This window comes from Lepus europaeus, chromosome 8 (genome assembly GCF_033115175.1).
Source record: "Lepus europaeus isolate LE1 chromosome 8, mLepTim1.pri, whole genome shotgun sequence".
In the NCBI taxonomy this organism is placed as follows: Eukaryota; Metazoa; Chordata; class Mammalia; order Lagomorpha; family Leporidae; genus Lepus; species Lepus europaeus.
Window position 1 is genome coordinate 108,129,923 of NC_084834.1, and position 15,018 is coordinate 108,144,940.

The 15,018-nt window shown below is 37.5% G+C and overlaps 1 protein-coding gene across 1 annotated transcript; it reads left to right on the forward strand.

Moving 5' to 3' along the window:
• The first annotated feature begins 1,012 nt into the window (after positions 1-1,012).
• LOC133765137 (UDP-glucuronosyltransferase 2B16-like) lies at positions 1,013-14,530 on the forward strand. Its single transcript, XM_062198756.1, has 6 exons — positions 1,013-1,742; positions 2,832-2,980; positions 8,229-8,360; positions 10,986-11,073; positions 12,332-12,551; positions 14,251-14,530. The coding sequence occupies exons 1-6, from the start codon at positions 1,016-1,018 to the stop codon at positions 14,528-14,530; spliced, it is 1,596 nt and encodes a 531-aa protein (XP_062054740.1). The 5' UTR covers positions 1,013-1,015.
• The last annotated feature ends 488 nt before the right edge of the window (positions 14,531-15,018 follow it).

A 15,018-nucleotide genomic window follows, 5' to 3' on the forward strand; every position in this document is an offset into this window, starting at 1 on the left:
CAAGCACAGGTATGTTATGTGCTATAGAACCTAAATTGAGAAAACTGAGACCAAGAGAAAAAAAAAAGAAGAAATAACTTTATCAAAGACATGGTAAAGAAACAATGAGAGTCTGTTTCTGCTGCATCTTCCTAGCCCACTGTCAAAGCAATTCCATCAGAGGCAAGTGCACATTATACCACTGGACTTTCAGCTCCCAAGAAAATATGGACGAACACTCCCTCCCCACTTCTTCCGTAAATCATAAGTAATACAGAGGTTGTACTGATTCATAGCCCACTGAGAATTAAAACTACCAAATAGATATTGACCAGCATACTCATAGCTTAGCAGTTCCATGATGGGAGAGGCCAGAAAAGACTGGAACCTAGAGACTTACTACTCCAGCAGGGATGTCACTCAGAGAGATTTGTGCCCCTGTACCTGCCCCAAGCAGCATAGGATTCAATTTACATGAAATACCCACAACTGGAACATCTATGGATAGAGAGAGCAAATTAATTCTCATGTAGGACTGGAAGAATAAAAAAATGGAATATGTTGGAGGAACAAAGGATAAAAGGTACATGGTTTCTTTTTGGAGCAATGAAGTGACAAAAATTGATAGTGTTGATAATTACACAATCCTGTGAAATGCTGAATTATAATGTTTGAATTGTGAATTGTATAGATGTGAATTATATTTTATCAAAATTTTTATATACATACACACAGACAATCCTTTGATGCACATTTTCAAAGAACTGTGGATGGGCTGTCTAATTATTTTTAGTTCTGTCTCAGGGAGACTACAGATGCAAGTCACCTCTTACTTTCCATTGCTTTTTCCATCTTGCTTTTTCCACCTGCCATCCTGGTCCACAAGCTCTGATTGCTCTTATGATGTGTTTATTTTGACCAGTATAATTTATATATTAACTATTTGATAAATTACTTCCTGATTACTCATGCGTAAAAGCATGAGTAGTGAAATAAAGAAACAGCGATTGAAGAGGAAGAAGTGCATTTGACCAAGATGTCTATGAAGCACAGTTCAGTTCTGCTGCTGCTGCTACAGCTGAGTTGCTGCTTCAGCTCTGGGAGTTGTGGGAAGGTGCTGGTGTGGCCTATGGAATTCAGTCACTGGATGAATATGAAGACAATCCTGGATGCACTTGTCCAGCGAGGTCATGCAGTAACTGTTCTGAGATCTTCTGCTTCTGTTTTAATTGATACCAAAAATGAATCTGGGATTAAATTTGAAACTTTTCCTACAGCTTCTACTAAAGAAGAAATGGAAGAATTTTTCATGTATTGGATAAAAACATTGATAAATGATGTGTCAAGAGAAAAATATTGGGAGTATTTTCCATTATGGCATAAATTCTTTTTAGAATATTCTAACACTTATGAAAGTCTCTGCAAAGACCTAGTTTTGAACAAGAAAATCCTGGCAAAGATTCAAGAATCAAGGTTTGATGTTGTTCTTGCAGATGCCATTGGTCCCTGTGGTGAGCTGCTGGCTGAGCTTCTGGAAGTACCCCTTGTGTACAGTCTCCGCTTCACTCCTGGCTACACCTATGAAAAGTATAGTGGTGGACTTCTGTTTCCTCCTTCCTATGTACCTATTATTGGGTCCAATTTAAGCGGTAAAATGACGTTCATGGAGAGGGTAAAAAATACGCTATGGATGCTTTATTTTGACTTTTGGTTCCAAACATTTGATGAGAAGAGGTGGGATCAGTTTTGCAGTGAAACTCTTGGTAAGCCTTTTTAAGTTGCTTGTGTGACTTCTAACTTTCCATTACAGAATCAGCTAGAAGCCAATTGCCTGTCACTATGATAGGGTATTCCAAGAGGTCATGCAACTACAAAACCACTTAGGATTTCTCTAGCCAATTATTTGCCCATCTACTTTACTTTTTTTTCATATTATAAATGTTGTTGGGCACTTCTTAAATTTGTTGATGGATGAAAACATGTAGATTGTCCTGTTGCATACATATCTAGCACAATGATTAATGGACCTTGAGAAAAATTTTTTTCTGTTTTTATTTAAATTTAAATTTTTGTATTATATAAATTATTATTTAAAATTAGGGAGACACAGAAACCTACAAATTCAGGTTTGGAAAGTTTCACATTTCTTCATTAAATCATTAATAATATTTTGTGTAAGGCATACATCTTGATTAAATGTGAACATGTGTGCAACCAGTCTCTAATGTTTAAATTGTTTCTCCATTTTTTAACGAATAAGATCCAAAATAAGGGTGAGTAAAAACTCTACTTCCATAACTAAAAAACTTTCCACTTGATATCTGCAAATATTTATATACAAATTTCTATGTAATAAATATTTTAAACCCCAAGGGTGAACCAAAAGCAGTCATAGGTCAAATAAATTAAGCCAAACTAAAAACCTTTCAATTCACATGGAAAATGATGAATTGTAGAAAACAGACTGAATTCTCCTAGGAAAGCTGTATTCATGATTTTGGTAAGATTTCCTGATTCTAGAGCTAAACTAGTTGTTCGTGTTTGCATCTGCTAGTTTTGCAACTTCAGAGTATTAAAAAATAAGGTATGTTTATTTTTTTAGTATTCATTTTAATGACAAGGATTAACCCTACTGAGTTGGCATGAGAGACATTCCTTTGCATGAATCTATTATATGAATAACGCATAAATTGTGTATGTATCTTATGCATAAGTAAGCATATTTACACTACCAGTGTCCACTAATTACATCGTTGACTGCAGAATTCCAACACATCACAGAGAATACATGTGGTTCTTCATGTAAGAGTCCTCTCATTACCCTTCCTTTTTTCATTTTTTTCTCCATTCAGGAAGACCTGTCAGATTCTCTGAGCTGGTGGGGAAAGCTGCTATGTGGCTCATCCGAAGCTACTGGGATCTGGAGTTTCCTCGCCCACTCCTGCCAAATGTTGAATTTGTTGGAGGGCTCCACTGCAAACCTGCCCAGCCTCTGCCCAAGGTAAATAAGTTCCTGTGTGCTTTCTTTCTCTTTTGTTTGCTTAGCATTTTCCATGGAAATGACTCTGCATTATTCATTCAGAGCATTTGACACACAGGAAGAGATACTGGAATTAGGATAAAATGCCCTGCCAACCAGAAACTCATATGAGAAAACTGAACAAAGAGCATAGAAATTTTGAATTAGACCATAATGTTCATTTTTATGAATTTTTGAAGTTCCTTTATATATTTCTGCACTATTGCATGTATCCAGATTTCCTTGTCATGATAGAATTACACAGAATATCTAGGAGACAAGAGTCTGTTAGAGTCATTTACATAGTAGTCTCTTAGAGTCAGTTACATTAAGGACTTCATTATTCAACAATAAGAAAATATTGCTTAGTTCAGTGTATATTCATAAAGCGACTAGGATACAAGAGAGGCAGATGTTAGATTTGTATAGAAATAAAGTAGATATTGTTTTTGCTCTCCCCAACATCCTTTGTTAATTCTGGAAAGATAGCCAATAAAAGTGGTGTGAAAATGCTTTGAAAAAGGAACAGAATGCTAAAAATACATCCAGTAGAGAATATAGAAACTATCCCAACGTCACTGAAAATAAAACAGATATGAATATGCACAGGAACACGGCAAGGATGAAGGGAGAGAGAATAAGACAGTAAAAGACAAGCATGTAGAATTGTTTTTACTAAAGCAAGTTAAGCTTAGGAGGAGAAGTTGAATAAAGAGGCTGATTTTGTTAGAGAAGTAATTTGGTATCCCATAATATCAAAAAGTTTAAAATTCACTGGGTAGGGAATCAGAGAAAAGAACTGACCTAGGAAGAGGTATGAAGAGATTACCTTTAACAGAAACAAACAAACAAACAAACAAAACACTTTATGCAGTCACTGGATTATATTGCAGAGAGTGAGAATTGAGGAGGTCATCATAAGAGTTCAGCAAACATAAATGAGGACTAGACTACAAATTCAAAGACATGATTATTCATGTGCTTATAATAATAATGCCACCCTGTGTATGATTTGAAAAAAAAATGTTACTACAATAAACGCTTCAAAATTCAGTCTCCCAAAAAGACATCTGCATTTCCATGTTAACTGCAGCACTACTCTCAGTAGCCAAGAAGGAGGCACCGTCTTGTGTGTGCATCTGCTGATGAAGAGGTGATGCAAATGTGGCACATATACACAAAGGAATACGCTCATCTGTAAAAACAACGAAATCTTATGATTTTCAAATCTACCTTGATGGAACCGGAGATCATTATATTAAGTAAAAGAAGCCAGGCATGGGAAGACAAGTATTGCATGATGTCATTCACATGCATAATCTAACAAAATTGATCACATAGGTGTTGACAGCAGAATGATGTTTACAAGAGACTAGAAAGAAAAAGAGAAAAGTTCATAAACAAAAACTAAGCTGTAGGAAGACAGAGATGAAAAATTCTTGTGTTCTAATGCATAATAGTGTGAGTGTACATAATGACAATTGACATATTTTTCTCAATAAGTAGAAGAATAAAGGATCTTTATTGTTTTACTATAAAGAAATACATGTTGAGAAGACAGATACATTTACTCTAATTTTAACATTACAAAGGTTTATATGTATTAATATATCACATGATACCAAATAAGTATAAAATATTTCTGTGCCCTTAGAAATAAATAAACAAAATAAAATTCCAAGCACTTAAGTCAGTAATCCAAAATTAACATTGACCATTGACATTATTGCTGCTTTTATTTTTATTAGTAGTAGAATTAATAACCTAAAATGTACCAAATACTTTGAATGTAACATCACTCAATATAAACTAATTTTCCAACAGAATCAAATTACATTCTCAAGCAAAATCATAGAAAGAAAAAAGAAAATAATATACACTTATTTAAAATTGCATATATAAATTTTGGCTAGATGATAAACAAGATGAAAGCTAAAATTTTAAGTATTGAGGTTCTTCACCAATATTCTAGGCTCACATGAAACCATTCTTCAACAGCATAAATGTGTAGCAATCAAAATGTTTGTGGCCAAAACCAGTGTTTACTTGTTTTTCACCATTGCATTACACCATTCTTCACTGCTATCTTAGAGGTTTACATACAGCATAAAAGGAGCTTACCTCACCAACACGTGGTATCTGCCTTACACGGAGTTTACAGGACACCTCAGGAAAAGGCCCTTGAGGGCATCTTGGCACTCCAGCGACCTGACAGAATAACAGGGGAAACATTCAGTGAATTTGGAATGAAAACAGCAAAAATGCTTACTACTTGCATCTAGACAGGTCTTTTAGATAATTGGAATAGAATTCTTTCAGTATATAGGATGGCATTTTTAATAACAGAACATGAAGATTTAATCTATTTTAAATTCATATTGAACTATAAAGACATATGTGGAAAGTATTATAATTGCTATATTATGGTCTCCTAAGTGATACTTTTTAATTTACCTTCTTATTACAGCATCATACAATTGATATTAAATGACTAAAATCCAATATCTATTTTTTTTTTTTTTTTTGACAGGCAGAGTGGACAGCGAGAGAGAGACAGAGAGAAAGGTCTTCCTTTTGCCGTTGATTCACCCTCCAATGGCCGCCGCGGTAGCGCGCTGCGGCCGGCGCACCGCGCTGTTCCGATGGCAGGAGCCAGGTGCTTCTCCTGGTCTCCCATGGGGTGCAGGGCCCAAGGACTTGGGCCATCCTCCACTGCACTCCCTGGCCACAGCAGAGAGCTGGCCTGGAAGAGGGGCAACCGGGACAGGATCGGTGCCCCGACCGGGACTAGAACCCGGTGTGCCGGCGCCGCAAGGCGGAGGATTAGCCTATTGAGCCGCGGCGCCGGCTATTTTTTTTTTTTTTTTTGATAGGCTGAGTGGACAGTGAGAGAGAGAGAGACAGAGTGAAAGGTCATCCTTTTCTGTTGGTTCACCCCCGAAATGGCTGCTACGGCCGGTGCACTGCGCCGATCCGAAGCCAGAAGCCAGATGCTTCCTCTGGTCTCCCATGCGGGTGCAGGGCAACAAGCACTTGGGCCATCCTTCACTACCTTCCCAGGTAGAGAGCTGGACTGGAAGAGGAGCAACTGGGACAGAACCGGCGCCCCAACCAGAACTAGAACCCAGGGTGCCGGCGCTGCAGGCAGAGGATTAGCCTAGTGAGCCAAATATCTATTCTGAATGAATTTTTTCGACTTTATATGGTAACTTTCACAGGTCCAAAGCCTGAGGCAATATTAGAGAAAATCTACTCAACATTTCTTTATTCTTAATTATTTTATGATTTGCATAAAGGGAAAGTGACAGTATTTATAGGAGAAGGGGGAACAGGACCAGGACGGCAAAAGAATCATAGCACTGTAATGATAATTAATATGTGTCTTGTTATTTGGTTGTACGGATACAGTTTAATCCCAGATTGTACAACCTGTCTTATTCTATGCTAACTATATCTTTCTTATCTCTAGCAACTTGCTTTACCATTATTTATTAAAGTCTCAGATAATATCTGTCCCTTTTTAAAAGTGAAATAAGAAAATTGACAGATTTTTGAATACATTTAAAAACTTTTAGAACTTTTGGCTTTAAAATATATTAGTGGAGCTGGCACTGTGTCGTAGCAGGTACAGCCATTGCCTGAAGTGCAGCTATCCCATTTGAGCATTTGTTTGAGTCCCAGCTGCTACATTTCTGATCCAGCTCCCTGTGAATGCACCCTGGAAAGCAATGGAAGATGACCTATGTGTTTGGGCCCCTGCACTCACAGTCGAGACCTGGAAGAGGCTCCTAGCACCTGGCTCTGAAATTGGCCCAGCTCCCACCATTGTGGACATTTGGGGAGTGACACAGTGAATGGAAGATCTCTCTTAATCTGTCTCTCCTCTCTCTCTGTATCTCTGCTTTTCAAATATATGAATAAACCTTTAAAAAAGATACTGGCATTGAACTTTACAGAGAGAAGAAATTAAGATGTGCAAAATCCGTGTTTATAGCAGTTATCTATAAAAATAATCATTGAAAGTATGTTAAATCCAATTTTAGTAATGAACAAATAACATATATGTATATATCACACCATTACATGTGGTTTAACAAAAACCTTTAATAGCATTAAATCAGTCATAATAGGATGTTTAGTTGGAAACAGGAGCAAAGAAGACAAATCAGATCAGATTTTTTCCCATAGAAGGACAAATAGAATATAAATTAGGATTACCATTCCCTACCTTTGTAGCTTATAATGTACATAGAGTATAAAGTTTCAATTTTATAAGAAAAAGAAATCAATATGATTGTAATTAACAAGAACATATGTATACTTACAAATGGATAAGATGGAAAAATTTTGTCAGCCATGTCTTTAAACACAATGACCACTGCAATAATTTCTGATAAGACTTGATTTTTTCTGCTCAGTTGATTGCACAAATCCGTTCACTTGTGTTTGCTGCAGCTCTTTTGTGATGGAGTAAATTATTTTTTTTTTGGTTGCGATTTGCAATTAACCTTTTTTTTTAACTTTTATTTAATGAATATAAATTTCCAGTGTACAGTTTATGGATGAAAATGGCTTCCCCCTCCCATAACTTCCCTCCCACCCGCAACCCTCCCCTCTCCTGCTCCCTCTCCCCTTCCATTCACATCAAGATTCATTTTCAATTCTCTTTATATACAGAAGATCTGGGCCTCTTAACTTACAAGGCCTAAAGCCCACCAGATTATTATCAAGCCCCTTCTATCAGGTTCTATTTGCCTCTCAATCAGAAAATGTAATTGTAGCTTAGACAGCACCTTTCTTAGCTCCTCTAATAATGACTCTGTCCTTTGTTCTAGACCCTGTCTAGCGCACTTGGGCCTCATTCCTTCGTAATCATAACCTCTACTCTACCACCAATGGCTCTACTCCCAACCTGTGTGTACTGATGGTCCTCTTCCCCACTTAATGCTGTAGAATTGTTCAGACCTGGTAAATGCCACTCTTAGGATCATTGGTTACTATCCTCACTCTGTCTTTTATGACCTTGTCTAAATATGATCAGAGTCGGCAAACTTGGAAGGCTTCCATAGCCTTGGCAACTCATGACGACAGCCTAGGGTGGTTACTGACGCCATAAACTAGAGTGTCAATTTGTTGGGTCAACAACAGGAGTCACTGTGCACTTGCTCCTCATGTGGGATCTCTGTCCTTAATGTACTATACATTTTGGAGTAAATTATTTTTTTCACAGGAAATGGAAGACTTTGTGCAGAGCTCTGGAGAAGAGGGAGTGGTGGTGTTTTCCCTGGGGTCCATGGTCAGTAACATGACAGAAGAAAGGACCAATGTGATCACATCAGCCCTTGCCCAGCTTCCACAAAAGGTAAGAAAAAGTGTCCTAAGGGTGGGCAGCGACTTGGTGAGTCTGACAAACTCTGTAAAGTGACTGCTTACAGAAATGCCCCCTATGAAAGGTAACCTGTTATGAAAGCTGATATTTATCTCAGATATTCGCTCAGAAATGTTTTGGCTTGACATGTGCTAAAATAGCATAGAGGGTGATTTTAATGGTAAATAACTTTGACATTAATATTTGATTAGAAAAAATACATTTAACACGCACAGAAGGAACTTTTCTTATCATAATGACATTGCAGGCAGGGACAAAGAAATCACTAAAATCTGCAATGTCATGTGCTGTTTTCCCTTGCAGGTTTATTGATGTCACTGTATACACAAAAAGTGTTATCAGAAAGGAATTAGATTGTAGTTGATTACTGTACAAGCACAACAGAATTGGAAGGTCTGAAGTGAGACATGTAGTTAAGGATTTCCAAAGAATCTGACTCTTTATTTCCCCTGATTTAGGTTTAGCCCCATTCTAGGTGCTGTTCAGGAATCTATTTAGAGAAAGAAAATCAAGGCTCATCAGCCCTAAGCTCAGATTTCAATTCAGCTAAGTAGTTTAGAGAAAGAGAGAGAGAGAGAGAGAGAGAGAGAGAGAGAGAGAGAGAGACTGTCCTGCAGGCTGGACCCTACCAGTGTTTGAAGCAGGAAGGTGTAAGAGAAAGGGTGAAATGGGTCCTACTCTAATTGTGAATCCTGTGCATTGTAATATGTGACCCCACTTTATTGGGGTCCTTGCTCAATAGATTAACAGCTCTTCCAGCTGAGGGAGGAGAAGGGAATACAGAAAGGAGTTTAGCAGAAGCTGGCTTGGCATGGGAAGAGTTTCAGATGTCCCCCTGAAATATATAACACGTACTCATTTTCAAATTGACTTGGATCATTGGGTAGTCATGAAATACTTTTTAGATTTTTATATGATACAGGTTTCCAATAATCATCTATGTTAATTTTTTTGCTGAGAATCTGAAATTGCTTTTTGCACTCACGTAACCAACTGAAATGAAATACTTGTGGACTATACTTCAGCTTATGAGAATAGCTTGGAAGTTCCAAGGTCATTACCTTATTTTGGTATTGGGTATGGAAATTATCTGGCTATAGCAGAAATGAGTAATCTTGGCCATCAGTGTTTTATACTGCATCATGGAAGAGATAAATCAGCTGAACAAAATTTAGCACCATCACAATTTGGGACTTTTTCAGCCACTGAATGACTACAAACTGACTCTTACATCCTAATTTAAAGAGTTCCCAATCCTAGCAATAAGATAATACTCTGGATTTTTTTCAAAAATGCCACTTTATGGTTGAGTGTTGTGGCTCAGTGGATTAAGCCTTTGATATGGGAGTCCCTCAACACATGTCAGAGGGCCTGTGTTGGAATCCTGCTTCTCCTTGTTTTAAAAGATTTATTTTTTGAAAGGCATAATTACAGATAGAGGAGAGGCAGAGTGTGTGTATGTCTGTGTGATAGAGAAATAGAAAGAGAGAGAGAGAGAGAGAGAGAGAGAGAGAGAGAGAGAGAGAGAGAGAGAATCTTCCATCCATTAGTTCACTCCCCAAATGGCCACAATGACAGGATGTAGACCAGGCCAAAGCCAGGAGCCTAGAACTCCATCCAGCCATCTAGGTCTCCCACATGGGTGACAGGTTCTCAGGTACTTGCACCATCCTCTGCTGCCCTCCCAGGCTCATGAGAAGGGAGCTGGATCAGAAGCAGAACAGCTGAGTCTCCAACCTATGTTCAAATGGGATGCTGGTATCACAGGTGGCAGCTCAAACCACTGCACCACAATCCTTGACCCCTGCCTCTTTTTCTAATCCAGCTTCCTGCTTATGAGCAACAGCAGGTAATGGCTCAGATATGTGGCCCCTGCCTCTTCTCTCATGGAAGACTAAAGTGGAGTTCCTTGCTTCTGCCCAGCCAAGCCACAACTATAGAGAGTGAACCAGTGAATGATCTCTCTCTCTCTCTGTTCCTCCCTTCTTCCCTCTCTCTCCTTTTCAAATAATTGCTAAGCAAATAAATGAATAAATAAATATTAAAAATGTAACTTAAATTTTTTTCTAGAAATAGAGCTTAATCATTTGTAATCCAAAACAAGTTAAATATACTTCTTAAATAGAATTGATTTGTTTCTCATACATAGTTTATGATATGGATTTATTTATATGTTTGAACTCAAAAATGTCAAATTACAATGAAATATTTATTTCTTAAATAAAAAAGATATTGTTTGGCATTTTAGGCCAACATAGCAATTAGTATAATTAAAAGGGTGTATTGCCAGTAATGAGTTACTCTTCTTTGTACTAGAAATTTGATCACCTAATAAATTTGTAAAATAATGAATTTTTCACTCATCTCACCTAATATACTGTATTGTAATCTCATGATTATGTTCCATGCCTGACTGATTATAAAAACACTGCAGAAATGTTATTCTACCTACCAGAATCTTTTAGTACTCCTTACTTTATCTTTTTTGTCCTCCTTCCCTTAACTTTCCTATGGAAGACATTTAACTAGCTGATCTCTCAACCTCTCTCAAGCTCTCATTTGAAATTCAAGTAATGAAATAATTTCTTTACCTAACAGGTTCTTTGGCGATTTGATGGCAGAAAACCAGAAACCTTAGGACCTAATACTCGACTCTATCAGTGGATCCCCCAGAATGACCTTCTTGGTAAGATCCTGGAGAACAAATGCTGAAAAGACGAGCAGCAGACAATCAGAATAACAGTTCAACAGGAAACTGGATGACCATTTAGTGCTGAGAAACAATATCAAACACCTCTAAGTTTATTTTCTAGTCCCATGAGAACTATAATAATTATAACAGTTGCCACTTTAGTACACATAAATTCTTCGTGTCCAATATCCTTATTTTATATGATGTTATCTGATACAAAGAATTTTTTCAATAATTTCCTGGTGGGAGGACATTTGGCAGAGTAGTTAAAATATCAATTGGAATACCTGCATTCCATATCAGAGTACTTGGGTTGAAGTTCCACTTCTGCTTCTGATTCCAACTTCCTGCTAATTTGTACCATGGGAAGTAGCAGGCTCAAGTCCTGTGTCCCTGTTACCCACATGGGAGACCTGGGTTGAGTTCATGCCTTCTGGCTTTATGCTACTCATCTCTCATTTTAGGCATTTGAGTAGTGAATCATCAGATAGAAATTCTCTCTCTCTCTCTCTCTCTCTCTCTCCCCCCCTCTTTCTATCTCTTTCTCTCTCTCCCCTCTTCCCTCCCTCTCTCTTTCCCACCTTCCTTCCTCCCTCCATCTCTGTATCTGTATTTCAAATAAACTTTTTAAAATAATTAAAATAATTTCCTGGGTTATCTCTGTTTCCTATTATAGTCATCACCTCTGTTTTTCACATAATATAGGAATTTGAAATGCCACTAAAATAATTAGCATATTGATATGAATAACTCTGCATTTTCTGGGAAAACCCGCAGCCTCTCTCATGAAGTGATAGTGCATTTCAAGATGAAGTGTTGGTTCCCCTTTCCCTGATTACAGCACTGCACTGTGCCACTTCTTGCTGTGCTGCACATCCTACATATCAGATTCACTGAATACACTGTTTCTTTAAAAGAAAATGGTCTACCTTTCACTTGAGTTTTTTTGTTGTTATTATTATATGTAGTCTCCTTTACCAGTATGTGCCTTTTTACATGCCCCCTTGTTAATCAAGAGTTCGCTTGTCAAGTTTCAAGCCACACATCACCCTTTACATTCAGCCTTCACTTATCTACCAGGTGGACTTAGCTGCCTGTTCCTCTTATCTGAAAGCAGGTTAAATGCAGTTTTACAACTATTATGATCTGTTATGTCGAGGGCACTTGTCCTTTTAGTGCTTATTATGGTACATTTTTCATTTAATTTTTAAGGCTTATCATTCATAATTTTATGAAAATCCTTCAATCCTAGGTCATCCAAAGACAAAAGTTTTTGTAACTCATGGTGGAGCCAATAGCATCTATGAAGCTATCCACCATGGCATCCCTATGGTGGGTCTTCCTTTGTTTGGGGAGCAACCTGATAATATCGCTCATATCACGGCCAAGGGAGCAGCTCTTAGATTGAACTGGAGAACAATGTCAAGTGCCGATTTGTTCAATGCCTTGAAGACAGTCATTAATGATCCTTCGTGAGTACTATTTTTTAACTACATAGTACTTATAGATGAGTTTTCACTCAAGGACTAATTTTTTCTAAAAATGAACATTATGTTGTGTACAAATTTGGTTACAATTAAGAGACTCTCATTAATAATTCATGATGAGTGCCATAATAATTTTTCCCAATGGTTTTATAAAACTGTTTTCAGAAGTTTGAAGTTAGTGCACACATTTTGAATTTGTTAGTAAGTGGGATGTGGAATCAGTGAAGAAGGTAACCATGTTACAAGAGTGTGGAATACTGCACTAGCTCCAATAACATTCTGCCCAGTTAAGACTTTCAGCATGAGAATTTGTAAACTATTATTTTGAATATATTTTATTGTGCATATTTTAGATAAAAAGATGTATGCAATTTATATAGATAGTAAGAAAAGACACTATAGTGGAACAAATTAGCATATCTGTTATCTCTGATAGTATTCACATATTTTCTTTTTAAACATTGTTCTAAATTACATGTTTTCAGTAAACTGGAATGACGTAAAACAACCTCTGTTTCCCATGCACCAGGTACATTAGCAGGGAGCTGGATTGGAAGCGAAGCTGCTGGATTTTAAATCAGTGCCCAAATGGGATGAACATGTCACAGGCGGTGGCTTAACCCACTACACCACAATGCCAGCCCCCCCTATTCAGATATTTGTTTCTGTGACTGATAATTAAATAACTAGGACTTTCAAATTTATTAAATGAAAACCAATTGAAAACAACAAAAAAAATACTTCTTATAAATAAGGGCATACTGTTGATTTTTATGGTTATGGTTAATTTAGTCTTATTTTGAATAATTATAAAACAAAGACATAATTGACTTTAAATGGATAAATTGGAACATTCTGGCTTGATAGTGAACACTTTTGTAACAAGAAATATTGACATTTCGAGTTATTCTGGTATACAAATTACTTTTGGTTTTGCTGTTGCCATTATACTCTTGGAGTCAATAATGCTTGATATATGTCACTTAAATGGAAATGAAAGAACTGTGAAGGAATGTATTGCTAATAATAGTACTGTAGACCCTTATGTTTGAAAGTAGTTGGACTTCAGTGGTGATTTTATTTTTGTTTGCCTTTGAGAGTTAACTGATTCCAATTTCTAGTTTGGCATATTAGAAATACTTGTTCTCGGCTGGCGCCGCGGCTCACTAGGCTAATCCTCTGCCTTGCGGTGCCGGCACACCGGTTCTAGTCCCAGCTGCCCCTCTTCCAGGCCAGCTCTCTGCTATGGCCAGGGAGTGCAGTGGAGGATGGCCCAAGTGCTTGGGCCCTGCACCCCATGGGAGACCAGGAGAAGCACCTGGCTCCTGCCATCGGATCAGCGTGGTGCGCTGGCCACAGCACACTGGCCACAGTGGCCATTGGAGTGTGAACCAATGGCAAAAAGGAAGACCTTTCTCTCCGTCTCTCTCTCACTGTCCACTCTGCCTGTCAAAATAAATAAATAAATAAATAAAAAAGAAATACTTGTTCTCTCCCAATTTCTCCTTCATGACTTATAATCCAATCCACCCAACTAATTCCAATTTCTAAACTCAGATCTTGATAATATGATTAACTTTTCTTCCACTTAAATGTAACACTCATCTTCACCATCTGTGTAAAAATTTCACATACCTACTTTTCTGTGCATTCTATAAGCTGATGTCTATTGATTTTTCTTCAGCTATAAAGAGAATGTCAGGAAGTTATCAAGAATTCACCACGATCAGCTCATGAAGCCCCTGGACCGAGCAGTCTTTTGGATTGAGTACGTCATGCGCCACAAAGGAGCCAAACACCTTCGGGTTGCAGCCCACGACCTCACCTGGTTCCAGTACTACTGTCTGGATGTGATTGGGTTCCTGCTGGCTTGTGTGACAATCGTTATTTACCTTTTCATAAAATTTTGTTTGTTTGCTTATCAAAAGATTATAACAACAGGAAATAAAACAAAGCGAGATTAGAGCTCTTTCAGACTTCAGGGTAGCAGCCCTGAAAGGTGAGAACATACCGTTTAATTCAACCCATATGGATCCAGGGCTGGGAAGAATTTTTGCACATTTTAGATCTGTGTCTTCCTGATTTATCCAAATGTTTTACTGTTGAGTCTATATTAAGAATGTAGATTCTTATGAATTCCAATTTCAGAAATCCTTGTGTATTTCTCTTTCATGTAGAATTGTATGTTATATATACATATAATAATAACTGAAAATGAGATTCATTGGATCTTCAGTCTATTGATTTCAGAAAAGTCACGACGACTTTTTCCTGTGAACTTTCAGAAACAGCATCTACTTTAACACAACGCAGTCAAATAAAGCCTATGTGTCCTTGCTGAACAGAACTAGAACTGGAGCCTCATTGTAGGTGACAAGATAGATTTTTTCAGACTTCTGTGGGATGGATGAAAGACTCCAAGATGAGCTTGCCTCAAATTCAACTAGGACAA